At 49.3% G+C, this 16,150-nt stretch overlaps 1 protein-coding gene across 1 annotated transcript in view; it reads right to left on the minus strand.

Moving 5' to 3' along the window:
* Window positions 1–1,871: 1,871 nt before the first annotated feature.
* EXOSC5 (exosome component 5) overlaps window positions 1,872–16,150 on the minus strand; it is a gene marked incomplete at its 3' end in the record, with an annotated part of 26,143 nt that continues 11,864 nt past the window's right edge. The window contains 2 exon segments of the mRNA XM_015421701.1: window positions 1,872–1,961; window positions 9,719–9,859. Of these exon segments, the coding sequence (XP_015277187.1) occupies window positions 1,872–1,961; window positions 9,719–9,859 (231 nt within the window).

The following is a 16,150-nucleotide window of genomic DNA, read 5'->3' on the forward strand; positions in this document are numbered from 1 at the left end:
TGATCACAGAGGAACGAGCCCTACTCTCAAACATCCTTTCCCCCACAAAGGTCCTTTACAGCAATCAATAGGACCATTTCTCAGATGGGCCCAGCGAGGTAACTTCCCGAGGGGCTTGATTTGTACTACGAATCAACCCTGGCCTCTGCTTTTGAGCATCAGAGAGCTCAGTCCCAGCAAGTGATGGAGAATGGGTTGAAGAGTCCCTGGGCAGGTGCAGAGCAGCGTTCCCTCTAAGCTGAGTTAGTGTAAGCCTAGCTCACAGTTTTTTAGCCTCCGGCTCAGGCTCACATATCTTCTTAGCTCAGGAAGGATGGCTCCAGAACAAACTAATCTATGCAGTAGCCAAATCGCTGGCTCACAACTTTAATGCCAGTAGCTCACAATGTTCCAGGAAGGAGTTGGCAACCCTCATTTTCTGCTTATTGGAGGGAAAAGAAAAACACGTATCCCTGGACCACTGGTGTCCTTTCTCTCTCCCCCAATACACTTTTACAATTTTGTAAAACGTTAACTCACTTTCACTGCAATTGTCACCTTAAGACCTAGCAGCTTCCTTTTTTTAAAAAAATGAAGGTGGGTTTCAAAGGATGCTGAATACCATGCCCTGTACTCAACTCGGTGTCTACTCAGTGTGGTCACCTTACAAACACAGACCTTCCCAACTGAGGGTCGGAATTCCAGGCTGATAAGAGAGCTGGCGGTGTCCCCACCAAGGCAAAGTTCCACAGGCACTGCACCCCGGACGAATCCAACACACGATCGGCAAGACATGTTCCGTTTTGGTCAACCTGCATGGTCTAAAATGTCTTTTTCAAAATGCTTCCTAGTATACAGTCCTGGGTCAGCAATTTGTTTTCCTCGCAGGGCCGGCGTGAGGCATAGCTACCCTATGCACAGCTCCTCAAGTAGGCTGCAAAGCAACAACTCTATGCACAACTCTGCAAGTAGGCCACACAACTGCTACGCCCTCTCCCATTTTTAGGAGCACCGCACCTTAAAAAGGATATTATAGCTTTGGAAAAAGTGCAGAAAAGGGCAACTCGAATGATAAAAGGGTTGGAACACTTTCCCTATGAGGAAAGGTTAAAGCGCTTGGGGCTCTTTAGCTTGGAGAAACGACGACTGAGGGCTGACATGATTGAGGTTTATAAGATTATGCATGGGAAAGAGCAGGTAGAGAAAGAGGTACTTTTCTCCCTTTCTCACAATACAAGGACTCGTGGGCACTCCATGAAATTGCTGATCGGTCGGGTTAGAACGGATAAAAGGAAGTACTTCTTCACCCAAAGAGTGATTAACACATGGAATTCACTGCCACAGGAAGTGGTGGCGGCTACAAGCATGGACGGCTTCAAAAGGGAATTAGATAAGCATATGGAGCAGAGGTCCATCAGTGGCTATTAGCCACAAGGTATAGCTAGGGGCTCTGGGGCAAGTGATGCTCTGTCTTCTTGGTCCACAACACTTCATCGCAGTTGGAATGTTTGTGAACATTCTAGACCACACCTCAGCAGCTAAACTGACAGGGAGGGCCTCAGTTCAACGGACTGAACTTACAGCTGTCTCATCTGACAGCAGTCAGAGGTTCTGAAACAACAGTTGCCTCCACTGACTTCGGTTTTGTTTTTCCCCTTTGTCGAGAGTTTGACAGGGTGTAATCTGCCCTGAGCCCCAGTGGGAAAGGTGCACTGCAGAACATAGTAAAATAAAACTTGAAAAACAATGCTATTTCCTCCTCCTGCACATTGGTATATTGTTGTAACAACAGCTACAGCAGTGCAAGTATAGCTAAAGCAGACTTTGACATTTAAAGACCGCAGAGCAGACATGCAGAACAATAGGTTTTTGGGCTCACCCTGCAGACTCACCTCTTCCACAGAGCAAGTCCCCTTCGTGCTGGACATCAACACCTTCTTCTCAGTGCTGTCGATAGCAAACGTCAAGACGGCTCGGGCTTCCTACAAGAACAAACAACGTATGTTGGGCCTCCTTTCCCCTACCAACGCCTTCTGCGACGTGAGCCATCGTCAGCTTCAGAGGGTGACAAAATGTGTTATGCTAGGGCACGGGTCCCCAACCCTTTTGAGCCTGCGGTCACCTTTGGAGTTCTGTCACAAAATGGTTGCCGCAGGAGGCGGGGCTACCCATAAAATGGCTGCCGTGGAGGTGGAGCCAACCACAAAGTATCATGCGTAACTGTAATAGCAATTCATCAACATTTCCGGCCAAAGCATTTCTTAACAAGGCACCTTTTTAAATGAATGCATTGTTTGAAAATATTTTCTTGCATTCGAACACAGAGTTTATGTTCAGTCACCCAGTGAAGATCCGTGTGCCGAGGCGGCAGCTGCTGCCAAAGCAATTTTTTAAAAATCTGCACAACCCGTCAAGCTCTCCAGTGGCCAATCAGAAGCCCTGCTGGGCCAAAAGCCCACCCTGGTCCTGCCCACTTTCTAAAGACACTTGGTATTCACCAAGGTGTGTGTGTGGGCACCGTGTTGGAGACCCCTGTGCTAGGTCCTCAGTGCCAACAAAGGGCCCCTTCAGAGGTTTCCCTAGAAGCTAAAATGGATAAACTGAGGTTATTGTACTTTCGTCACATTATAAGACCAGAGTTACTGGGAACAAAACGATAATGCTAGGAAGAAGAAGAGATTGGATTTATACCCCGCCCTTCACTACCGGAAGGAGTCTCAGAGCGGCTTACAATCTCCTTTCCCTTCCCCTCCCCACAACAGACACCCTGTGAGGCAGGTGGGACTGAGACACCTGACAGAAACTGCTCTTTTTCAAGGATAGCTCTTATCAGAACTACGGCTTGCCCAAGGTCATCCAGCAGGTGCAAGTGGAGGAGTGGGGAATCAAACCCGGTTCTCCCAGATTAGAGTCCGCGCACTTAACCACGACACCAAAGAGAAATACCCAACCATGAGATGGATTGACTCACTAAAAGAAGTTACGGCCCTGCATTGGCAACCAGGGAACGGCTGCTAACAATAGGACTTTTTTTGGCAGAATGTTAATTCATAGGGTCACCGTAAGTCAAAAGCGACCTGACAGCATTTGACACCTACGGAGAGGCCACACAAAACTTGTGCGGCTAAGATCACTGCTGGCCCTCTTGCTGCACACAACGCTGGCGACCCAGACATTGATTTTTTTCCTCTTTCAACAAAATCAAAGTCAGCCTCCTGGGTAAACTGGGGTGCCACCACGGTCCTCATTCGTAACTGAATACGGATTCAGGCTCTTAAAGGTAAAAGGTAAAGGTTTCCTTGCTCGAAAGCCAGTCGAATCCGACTCTAGGGTTGCGGTGCTCATCTCCGTTTCCAAGCTGAAGAGCCAGCGCTGTCCGAAGACGTTCCCGTGGTCATGTGGCCTGCATGACTAAACACCAAGGTGCACGGAACGCTGTTCCCTTCCCACCAAAGGGGTACCTATTTATCGACTTGCAATTTCTTGCTTTCGAACTGCTAGGTGGGCAGGAGCTGGAACTAGAGACGGGAGCTCACTCCGTTATGCGGCACCCGGGTCTCGAACTGCTGAACTACTGACCTTCCACAGCCTGCAGTTCAGCGTCTTAACCACATGAGCCACCCTTAGCTCTTAGAGGCTGAATTAATGCAGGATATTAAAGCCAGAGCCCGTGAGACTGTGGAAGGGGAAAGAGACCCTGTTCCTGGGCAGCACTAAACTGATTGGGGGGAAAACAGACACTCCACATATGGGAAAAAATGATTCCCCCCCAGTTATGCTTGGAGAGAAAAAGACACTCCACAAATGGAGAATTAGGAGAATTTTATTTTATTATTATTTGACAGGCAACGTTATCGCCCTGACATAGATATCTGGAACGCAACAGGAGTTATTCATTATGCTCTGCTTGCGCCTGGTTTGCCTTGCCAGTTCCATACCTCTCGGGCAGCTCCCCGCACAATGAAGCTACTCTTTAGTTACTCGACAGACAGATGGCCGCTAAATTGAATTTAAAAATACTCAAATGAGTAACGATGCAGAAAAACGCTACTCATGTCCTTAATTCACTAAAGCGTGGGCTCAGGGTCCCCAGGAACGGGAGAAGGTACAGTGTCCTTCAGAACCGGCGAAGACTTTTACAAGGGACTTTATTCCAAAAGGGAGGATCGGATCTAGACGTTTTTTGTCTCGCCGCCCAGGACATTTTGGGAATAATCAGGAAAGGAGAGAAGAGAAAGCTGCACCTTCCGCCCACGGAAATAATCTGCCGGTTCCGAGCGACTGCGTTTCACCTTGCACATCTAGCGCAAGGAAACCCCCAACCTTTTTGAGCCGGTGGGCACGTTTGGAATTCTGACACAGCGCAGTGGACGCAGCAACAAAGCAGCTATCACAAAATGGCTGCCGCCGGAGGCGAGGCCAGCTACAAAATGGCTGCCGCAGGAAGGGGGGGGCCAGCTACAAAATGGCTGCCGCGGTTTAACTTCAGTAACACAGTGTATGTAGATCTTTCTGCTATAGCGGCAGCTGCGGACAAAGGACATTTTTAAAAATCTGCACAGCCAATCAAATCTCCAACAGACAGGCAGTGGGTGGGGCCTAGAGATGTGAAGGCCCGGAAAAAAAACGGAAAAATTCGGAAAAAACTGGTTTTTTTCCGTTTTTTCCCTGAAATTTTTTGGTTTTTTCCGAAAAATTGAAAAAAGAAAAGAAAAAAATGATTATGGAACGTTTTATTTTAACATGATGAATAAAATATTTTAAGACAAGGTGTTCAAATATTTTCCAAATCATTTCTAAAATATATATACATGGTATCAGATTGATCTAATTTCTGTGCACTGAGGACAAGCAAGTCCTAGTTACAAACTGAACTCTCCAATGCAAGAACAAGATGCATTTCTTCCTTTAGAAGGTGCTATTGTCAGAAGAAAATAAAAAGGTTTCAGTTTTGTTTTTGCATGTGGGTGGGTATTCTGTTTGTAATAATTGTTTGGATACACTATATTTTTAATATGCTAGCTGTGATAATTTCATGCCAAATAAAAATGTCCATAGTCATATTTTATGTTCCTAAAGTAACAGAATGACTTTCAATCTAGAAAAGACAAAAGAAATGCTAATGTAGCATTTTTTTCAATTTTTCCGAAAATTTCCGTTTCCCCCCGAAAAAAAAACGGGTTTTTTTCCGAGCTTCAAAATTTCCGGAAATTTTACATCTCTAGTGGGGCCATTCCTGGCCCCACCCACTGCCTAAAAAAACCCCTAGCAGGTGCCCGAAAAGATGTCGGCAGGTTTCATGCTGCCTGTAGGCACCGTGTTGGGGACTTCTGGTCCAGCAGCCCTCCAAAGAATTAGGGTTCCCCCTTTCTTACTGGGGAAAGCTTGCAAGGAGAGAGACAGGGCTGTTTGCTGCCTACAGAGAGGCGGAGCAAGAGAGGGAGGGAGAGGAAGGTGGAGAGCAAAACTGCAGTTGATAAAGCACCGTTCTGGGTAGGGAAGGCCGTTTGCAATAGATTGAATCTGGCAACCGATAAACGAGCAGAGCCATTACAAGGGCGGAGGGGTTCCGGCGGCCAGGGAGACGGGGAGCTATTGACCTGCCGAGGCCACTGGAAGCAATTACCTGACAGAGCCGATAAAGGAACCACGATTGGGTCACAATCCTTTCACTGCACCTGGCGCAGAAGCAACCTTGAGATTACTAGATTACTAAGGGGGGGGGGGGAGGAACGGAAGACTTTGCACAACGGGGAAAAAGGGCAAATTAGGGTTGCCAGGTCCGTGTTGGAAAACACCAGGAGGCTTTGGGGGGGTGGATCCAGGAGAGGGTGGGGTTTGGGGAGGGGCCTCCGCATGGAACAAGGCCACAAAGCCCGCCCTTCAAGGCAGCCATTTTCCCCAGGGGAGCTGATCTCTGTCAGCTGGAGATCAGTTGTAAAAGTGGGAGATTCCCCAGGCCCCACCTGTAGGCTGGCAACCCCTAGGGCCAACAGACCCCACAAAGGCCAAAGCACCCCTTCCCAGCCGCCCTTCAAGGCAAAGACTCAAGACCCTCTTTCCCAGTCACGGCACAAAGCTAGAGACAGGAATCGAAGCGAACGTTCGCTCCCGTAACTTTCTCCGAATAATCTGGCCTCCGATCAGCAACAAATTCTCCCAGAGGGGCTATTTTTTGAGAAAGGTATGAGGGGCGGGGACAATGAAACCCCTCAACGGAAGCAACTGACCCAACTGTGGCACCTCTGTTGGAAACGTCTTTCCCCTCAACCGGAGACAGCCTGGTTAGGTCCGAGGACTTGAGCCACTGACCAATGCTCCCTCTAAGCTGTGGAGCCTTGTGAGCAAAAATCCTACTTTGTACGCTACTGGCATTAAAGTTGTGAGCGAGCGATTTGCCTACTGCATAAATTAGTTTGCTCTGTGAGCCGGAGGCTAAAGAACTGTGAGCTAGCTCACGCTAACTCAGCTTAGAGGGAACACTGCCGCTGACCCCCCCCCCACCTCCCTATCGTTCCCCACCAGACCAGACACAGCCAGTCTTGCAGCAAGCAAAACCTGCCTCTAGACACTATGGTAGAGAAGAAGAGCTTGGATTTATACTCTGCCCTTCACCACCCGAAGGCGTCTCAGAGTGGCTTACAATCTTCTTTCCCTTCCCTTTCCCACAACAGACACCCTGTGAGATAGGCGGGGCTGAGAGAGCTCTTTCGAGGACTGCTCGTGAGAGAACAGCTCTAAAAGAACTTGCTACTGACCCAAGGTCACACCAGCAGCTGCATATGGAGGAAGAAGAGGAGGAAATTGGATTTATACCCTGCCCTTCACCACCCGAATGCGTCTCAGAGTGGCTGACAATCTTCTTTCCCTTCCCTTCCCCACAACAGACACCCTGTGAGGCAGGCAGTGTTCCCGTGTTCCCTCTAAGCTGAGTTAGTGTGAGCTAGCTCACAGTTTTTTAGCCTCTGGCTCACACATTTTTGTCTCAGCTCAGAAAGGATGGATCCAGAACAAACTAATTGATGCAGGAGCCAAATCGCTCGGTCACAACTTTCATGCCACAAAGTGGCTCACAAAGTAGAATTTTTGCTCACAAGATTCTATAGCTTAGAGGGAACATTGGAGGTAGGTGGGGCTGAGAGAGCTCTTTCGAGGACTGCACGTGAGAGAACAGTTCTAAAAGAACTTGTGACTGACCCAAGGTCACACCAGCAGTTGCATGTGGAGGAGTGGGGAATCAAACCAGGTCCTTCCGGATTAGAGTCCACGCTCCTAACCACTACACCAAACTGGTAGATCGTCAACAAGTAGCCCCTGCCAAATTTCCGCCTTCTACACAGCAACTGAGGGACGCAGGGGCACAGATTTGGAAAGTGGGCCCGGATTTTTGTGACTGGGCCTGTGGCGGCCATTTTGTGACTGGGCCCACCACCCCGTGTCAGAATTCCAAAGATGCCCACAGGCTCACAAAGGCTGGGGACCCCTCGGCTAGACAGAACTGTCAGTTCCACGCCCACCCGGGCCAGAGAAGAGGAGCCTAGTTACCCTGGGTTCTCTGTTTCAAATCTACCCCACCACTTTGGTGTCGTCGTTAAGAGCGCGGACTCTAATGTGGGAAAACTGGGTTTGATTCCCCACTCCTCCACACGGAGCCAACTGGTGTGACCTTGGGTCAGTCACAAGTTCTCTCAGGACAGTTCTCAAAAGAGCTCTCTCAGACCCACCTGTCTGTTGTGAAAAAGGAAAGGAGATTGTAAACCACTTTGAGACTCCTTCAGGTAGTGAAGGGCGGGGTATAAATCCAATCTCCTCTTCTTCTTCTTCTTCCTGCTTACAGCCCCTCCCCTTCTTGTAACTGGGTTTCTGCCGAAAAGGCTGTGTTGCAGGACAATTTAAAATAGCCGTTCAGCCAGTTTCTACATAATGGTATGTCATGCCTTAGACAGTTTTTGTTCGCATGGTTCTCCAGTTCTGTAATTTTAGTCATACTGCATTGTTTATTGCATGTCTTTGCTGTCAGACTGAATTTTTGGTATATTTTGTAACCAGCCTTTTGCCCCAGTGAGAAAGGTGGGCTATAAATTAATTAAGTAAATAAAACCCAAGATCAACCAATATCACACACCTGTACTCTTCTCCTTGCACATAAATAGCTCTCTGGCATTCCACACTAAAAGGCTCACACTGCAATCCTATTCAGAGATAAATAAAATCATAACAAACCATTTCCAAGAAAAGCTGAGATAAGAGTACAGAAAAACTTGATTGCAGCAGCTTGTTGATGGTATTGTCTGACCCCCAGTAAATGAGTACTCAAATGATGGCTATCATGGAGAAAAGAGATAGTCTGGACAGATTACTGCCGTATAAATATAGGGAGATAATTTTCATAGAATGGTCTTCACTTAAATGGATTATGCCTCTGCTAATGACTGAGTAAGTGCCTTACATTTGCCTTACATTTCTGGTTTTGTTAGGGAATTTTTTACTATGGCTCTTATAAATCAAACTAGCAGCTCGATACTCTTATTTTAATGCCTATTGAACTAGTGTGGTTTTTCTTTTTGGAGTGCTTTAGTTCAGTCAGTATGTGGTTAGGGGGGGCGTTAAGGAAAAAAAGGACACCCCTTGGGGGGACGAAGCTAGATGGGCCTGTTCTCAGCTGACAACAAAATAATATGCAACAAAATAATATAAACAAAATAAATTCCTTAAATTAAAACCAACATTCAAACCACCTAAGAACAGGTCAGTAAATAGAACAATATACAGATACAGGATGGCGGAGGGAAATCAGCTCCCCGGCCTCCTTGTTAGCGGTGGTGCGCAGAATGCTGCATTCTGGTACAAAACTGGGAGAAACGGCAACGTATCGGCCTTACGGTAAGCGACTTCTTCCTCTAGAAAAGCCAGAGAGATTCCCCCAAACTGTACAAGGAAAATTCTGCCATTTCCATCCCACAATATAGAAGTACACACTGAGCTGCCGTATACGGAATCAGACCATCGGGTCCATCAAGGTCAGAATCGTCTACTCAGACTGGCCACCTAGCAAATACCCTCCTGCCTGGTCCTTCTAACTGGAGATGCCGGGGATCGAACCTGGGACCTTCTGCATTCTAAACAGACACTCTGCCACCGAGCTACGGCCCCACTTCATGGCCCTCCAGGGTCTCAGGCCATCCCCTCCTGCCTAGTCCTTTTAACTGGAGATGCCGGGGATCAAACCTGGAGCCTTCTGCACACCAACCAGAGGCTCTTCCACTGAGCTACAGTCCCACTTCATGGCTCTGCAGGGTCTCAGGTGGAGGTGTTTCCCATCCCCTCCTGCCTGGTCGTTTTAACTGGAAAGGCCAGGGATCGAACCTAGGACCTTCTGCATGCCAAGCAGAGGCTCTGCCACTGAGCTACAGCCCCACTTCATGGCTCTCCAGGGCCTCAGGCGGAGGTCTTTCCCATCCCCTCCTGCCTGGTCCTTTTAACTGGAGATGCTGGGGACTGAACCTGGGACCTTCTGCATGCCAAGCAGAGGCTCTGCCACTGAGCTACAGCCCCACTTCATGGCTCTCCAGGGCCTCAGGCGGAGGTCTTTCCCATCCCCTCCTGCCTGGTCCTTTTAACTGGAGATGCTGGGGACTGAACCTGGGACCTTCTGCATGCCAAGCAGAGGCTGGAACTCCCCGACACCAGAAAGGCCAGTGCCACACACTCCCTTCCCCGAGTAAATCAAGGCACCCACCTTCTCTTGCTTGGCCGTGGGGTCCAGGGTGAGATTACCGTCTGCGTCCAAGGCGCACGTCACGCCGGAGAACAAGGAATTCAGGGGAAGGCCCGCATCCATTAGGCCCACGCAAGTCGCATTCAAGGAGGTAGACAGCAGCTGTGGGATGGGGGGGGGGCGTTAAGGAAAAAAAGGACACCCCTTGGGGGGACGAAGCTAGATGGGCCTGTTCTCAGCTGACAACAAATTAATATACAGTGTTCCTTAAATTAAAACCAACATTAAAACCACCTAAGAACAGGTTAGTAAATAGAACAATGTACAAATACGGGATGGTGGAGGGAAATCAGCTCCCCGGCCTCCTCGTTAGCAGCGGTGCACAGAATGCCGCATTCTGCTACAAAACTGGGGAAAACGACAGTGTGTCGGCCTTACGGTAAGCGACTTCTTCCCCTAGAAAAGCCAGAGGGATTCCCCCAAACTGTACAAGGAAAATTCTGCCACTTCCATCCCACAATGCAGAAGTACACACTGAGCTGCCGTATACTGAATCAGACTATCGGTCCACCAAGGTCAGAATCGTCTACTCAGACTGGCCGCCTAGCAAATACCCTCCTGCCTGGGCCTTCTAATTGGAGATGCCGGGGATCGAACCTGGGACCTTCCGCATGCCGAGCAGAAGCTCCGCCACTGAGCTACGGCCCCACTTCATGGCCCTCCAGGGTCTCAGGCGGAGGTCTTTTCCCATCCCCTCCTGCCTGGTCCTTCTAACTGGAGATGCCGGGGATCGAACCTGGGACCTTCCGCATGCCAAGCAGAGGCTCTGCCACTGAGCTACAGCCCCACTTCATGGCTCTCCAGGGCCTCAGGCGGAGGTCTTTCCCATCACCTCCTACCTGGTCCTTTTAACTGGAGAGGCCAGGGATTGAACCAGGGACCTTCTGCATGCCAAGCAGATGCTCTACCATGGAGACACGGCCCCCCTCCCCACATAATGAAATTGTTAACAGAAATATCAGTTTTATTTTTAATTTAAATACCTCACCTTTTCTCCCCAATGGGCACCCAGAGCATGTTACACCGTTCTCCTTTCCTCCTCCATTTTAGCCTCACAACAACCCTGTGAGGTAGGTCAGGCTGAGAGGATATGACTGTCCCAATGTCACCCAGCCAACCTTCCACAGCAAAGTGGGGATTCGAAACTGGGTCCCCCAGTTTCTTGTCAGACACTCCAACCACTGTGCGACACTGGCTCTCTCCATGTGGATAAACATACAGAGAAAAGCACGGTAATTATGTATAGAAACTGAATTGTCATCTCTGGACCTGTTGGGGGGTGGAGGGGAGAAGAAGAGTAGGAGGAGATTGGATTTATACCCTGCCCTTCACTTGGGAGTCTCAGAGCGTTTTACAGTCTACTTCCCCTGCCCACAGCAGACACCCTGTGAGGTAGGTGGGGCTGAGAGAGCTCTCTCGAGGATTGTGCTTGAAAGAACAGCTCAGAGAGAACTTGCGACTGACCCAAGGTCACACCAGCAGCTGCATGTGAAGGAGTGGGGAATCAAACCCGGCCCTCCCAGATTAGAGTCCGCCGCTCTTAACCACTACACCAAACTGACTCTCGAAGAGTCACTGACTTCTGTCAACAGGGTGCTCGCCTATGATGATTACAGAGCCATCTCCAGGCGATTATGCATACATTAAAAAAAAACTGATAAAGAATTTGCCTATCCAACCCCCATCCGGTTATTTACACACCAGCAACAAACGTTAGTAAGGGTGGTGCCCTTTCCAAGGTCACTTTAATAAGAGGCTAAATACTATGAAACCGGCTTTCCTACGGGAGACGCAGACCACTTTCAAACCCAGCGTCTCCCCGCCACTCTTACGGAGGCCTCCAGGCCTCTCTCTATAAGGAGCGGTGGTGTAAGTGGCCGTGGCGGCTCCTACTCATAAGCCTGGCGGAAGAGCTCCATCTTGCAGGCCTGCAGAACTGCACAAGGTTAAGGAGGAGTCTCAGCAGCGTTGCGAGCTACGGAAATGGGGCGGGGAACTGCGAGGCACCAGAGGATTCTGGGAAGACTGACGGACGGAACAATTGCGTTCAAAACACCCGGATCCTTCTTCACGCCTAGAGGAATTAATTTGTGGGCCTAACTGTGGCAGCTTTGAAAAGGGATTAGGCAAATCCGTGAAGGATAGGCCCATCGGGGTAATTATCCATGGCAATTAAACGGAACCTCCATTTTTAGAGGCAGTAGCCCTCTGAATAGCAGTACCTGAGGGGACAACTACAGGAGTACGATTCGGCCACTGTATCCTGGAGGCATCTGGCTGTCCAGAAAGCCAGTGTGGTGTAGCGGATCGAGTGGCAGGCTAGGACTCTGGGCAGCCTGGGGTTCGAATCCCCACCTCTACCATGGAAGCTCACTGGGCGGCCACGGGCCAGTCACGAACTCTGGGCATGGCCTACCTCACAGGGTTGCTGTGGGGAACTGTAAGAGAGGAGAGTGATGTTCTAAAAGCCACTTGGAATCCGAGTGGAGGGGGAAAGCGAATTTCCGAAAATCAAATAAATGCATTGTCAGCTCTGGGGTCTGACTTCGCATAACCACTTTGATATTTCGGTGGCTTTACTTCTCAGCGGCCTGAGATACTTTCTGCAGGCTCTCTGCTGCTTAAAAGCTAGAGGAAAGTAGGAAAAGGAAGAAGAAGAAAAGGAAGAAGAAGAGGAGGAAGAGGAGATTGGATTTATACCCCTCCTTTCCCTCGTAGTCTCAGAGCAGCTCACAATCTCCTTTCCCTCCCCCTCCCCACAACAGACACCCTGTGAGGGAGGCGGGACTGAGAGAGCTCTCTCGAGGACTGCCCTTGAGAGAACAGCTCCGAGAGAACTTATGACTGACCCAAGGTTGCACCGGCTGCTGCATGGGGAAGAGTGGAAAATCAAACCTGGTTCTCCCAGGTTTAAGAGTCCGCGCTCCTAACCACAACACCAAACGGGCTCTCCCTTGAATTTGCGGTGGGGACACAGGAGAGACCCGAAAGATGGGGGGCGGGGGGGGAATACAACAGCGCAATCCTCCTCGCTCACTGCTCCGCATTTCCAGTTAATCAGCAAGCCGCAGAAGGACTCCTGGCAGACGGGGAACGCGAACTGGCAGCTCTTATTATCCAAAGCTGACTAACAGACACAGCAAGCCCGGGGAGAGGATGACAAATCGGAGGCTGAATGGGCGGCGGGGGGTGGGAGGATTTGGGAAAGGCGAGGCCTGCCGGGATTGTAAGGGAAAAGGTCCATCTCGTCTACCCGAGAGACGAGGAAGAAAGATTATTCCACCTGCCGCGAGCGAAGCCCGCTCCCGTTCTACGCCGCCGGGTTGCGGACAGAAAGCGATCTCGTCTCCTCTCTCTCCGAGGAACCGAGCTTAAGCTAACATTTCCCCCTCTTCCACCTTCTGTTGGTGATTTAGGGCATTTTTCCCCTTCGGTTTTTTTATTAAGCTCGAGGCCGGCCATGACCGTCCGCCGTAAAACCTCTCGGGTAGCACATCCGAGACGGGGAATACAATTTAACACACCACAGGTTAATGCAGAACGCCCCCTCTCTCTACCCGGTACATTAATCCACTCCTGCCCAATCGATTTGTAGGCTCCAGACTCATGTTTATGGGTTGGGCTCAAACCTCAAAGCCACCCCTGCTTTTTCCGAGGCGGATTAACACAGCCGGAAAGGGCGCCTCGTCCTTCCCGAGCCTCCATTTTAGTTCTGGCCAACTGAGATGCGTGACTGAGAATTTTTAGGAAAAAATACCGGTTTATGAGAAAGATAAGTCATAACTGTATTTGCGATAAGTCAGACCTCGGACGCTAAGCAGGGTCGGTCCCGGTTAGCGCTTGGAGGGGAGACGGCCGAGGAAGTCCAAGGTTGCTCTGCAGAAGCGTCCAAAAGTTTCGTGCCTTGCAAACACCACGGGGCTGCCATACGTCGGCGGTGACTTGACGGCAAACACAAAAAAGCAATTTTGTGATGTATCCATTTGGGGTGAAGCGTTGGTGGCAGTGCAGGGGCTTAGCGGCGGCCAGACCATCTGCCAAATATGCCCACCGGGGAGGCTGCACCCCCCACCCCCAAATAATTATTCTTCCTTCCCATATACGTGTCTGGAAACGGGTTGGCAAAAGTAACATAAAAACAGACACATACACACAAACCGTTCTCCTACAAAGGGATTTCGAAGGGCGATTAGACAGAGAGACTGCTGACCTGCAACTGATAACGAAGCTCAAGACAATGCATCCTCCTGGGCTGAATCGAGACCTAGGTTTCCTGTTCGCTGCTTTCTCCATGCCTACCGCCCCTCTGCACGTCGCACCAAATCCAATCACACCTACTAGTCTCATTTGCCTGCTATTGTCATTCGGCACCTGAAATCACTCCACTCTCCAAGATATAAGGACAGACGGACTCCCATTCTAGCTGTATCTGAAGAAGTAAGCATTAACTCCTGAAAGCTCCTGCCTTGCCACAAATTTGGATAGTCCTTAAGGTGCTGCTGGACTCTTGCTCTTTTCTCTGGCTACAGACAGACTAACACGGCTACCCATCTTGATATAAACACGACAATGGCTCTGTCCCTCCCGTCCTCTTTCCACAAAGCTGGGAACCCCAGACAGCTGTGGAGGGGGAAGGCTGCAGGCCCAGAGAAGGAAGGGGGGAGGTGGGACTTCCCCCCCTGGACACCCCCTTCCCTTTTCCCTCCAATTCAGCAATAAGGGAGAAGGAAAGACCTTTCCAGGCGCAGCGCCTACACAGCTGTTTGCTGACCAACGTTACTGAGTGCAAAATGCAAAACTATTTCTCCCGAACTCTGGATCAAGCCCACCGACCATCGCTCATCTGCCCCACTGTACTGCAGAAAAACCTGCTCCCTACTAAACGGAGCCGCATCGCCGGGCAGCCGCTGGTGGGACGTTGCTGCCATCTGCTGGATTCCATCGGGAATCTTGGGAGGAAACCTTGTTTCTCAGAGAGGGATGGGGAAGCGGGAAAGGAGGAGGACTCTCCCGGGCGGAAGCTGTTTCAGCCTCAGGAAAGCCGCACCGCCAGCATGGGAACGAACCTCGGGGATTGACTACTGTAATGCATGTCACGTGGGGCTGCCCTTGAAGGTGACGCAAAAGCCTCAACTGGGTCCCGAGGGCCTAGCAACAGCTCCATGAACCACAGCTCTCCGGGGGGTGCCACGAGACCAATCCGATGCAAGCCACTTCATTTAGCCAGAAGCTGCATTGCCCCTGCTGCGGGTTACGGTTTGTTAAAGGTAAAGGTTTCCCTTGCTCGAAAGTCAGTCGAGTCCGACTCTAGGGTTGCGGTGCTCATCTCCGTTTCCAAGCCAAAGAGCCAGCGCTGTCCGAAGACGTTTCCGTGGTCATGTGGCCGGCATGACTAAACGCCAAGGCGCACGGAACGCTGTTCCCTTCCCACCGAAGTGGTACCTATTTATCTACTTGCAATTTCTTGCTTTCGAACTGCTAGGTTGGCAGGAGCTGGAACTAGAGACGGGCGCTCACTCCGTTATGCGGCACCCGGGTCTCGAACTGCTGAACTACTGACCTTCCGCAGCCTGCAGTTCACCGTCTTAACCACTAGAGCCACCGCAGTCAGTTCAATAATGACCAAAGTATTAATACAAATACAACCATAGAAGCACAATATTAAAGTAGAATGATAAATGAAGAATCTGGATATTAAGAACTCCGTTTCGAAGAACAAAAAATCCCAACGTCAAGTCTAGGCTAATGGGGTGGGTCTGAACTAGAGATGTGAAGGCCTGGAAAAAACCCGGAAAAATTAGGAAAAAAAACGTTTTTTTCCCTGAAGCCTTTTTTATTTTTTCCCGAAAAATTGGAAAAATTGAAAAAAGAAAAGGAAAGAAAAAAAATTGATTATGGAACGTTTTATTTTAACACAATGAATAAAATATTTTAAGACAAGGTGTTCAAATATTTTCCAAATCTTTTCTAAAAAATACGTATGGTATCAGATTGATCTAATTTCTGTCCACTGAGGACAAGAAAGTCCTAGGTCACAAACTGAACTCTCCAATGCAAGAACAAGATGCATTTCTTCCTTTAGGAGGTGCGATTGTCAAGAGAAAAGAAAAAGGTTTCAGTTTTGTTTTTGCATGTGGGCGGGTATTCTGTTTGTAATAATGGTTTGGAAACACTATATTTTTAATATGCTAGTTGTGATAATTTCATGCCAAGTAAAAATGTCCATAGTCATATTTTATGTCCCTAAAGTAACAGAATGACTTTCAATCTAGAAAAGACAAAAGAAGTGCTAATGTAGCATTTTTTTCAATTTTTCCGAAAATTTCCGTTTCCCCCCGAAAAAAACTGGAAAAAGAACGGGGTTTTTTTGCGAGCTTCAAAATATCCGGAAAT

This window comes from Gekko japonicus, unplaced genomic scaffold, assembly GCF_001447785.1.
Source record: "Gekko japonicus isolate JY-2015 unplaced genomic scaffold, Gekko_japonicus_V1.1 scaffold2945, whole genome shotgun sequence".
NCBI classification, from domain to species: Eukaryota; Metazoa; Chordata; class Lepidosauria; order Squamata; family Gekkonidae; genus Gekko; species Gekko japonicus.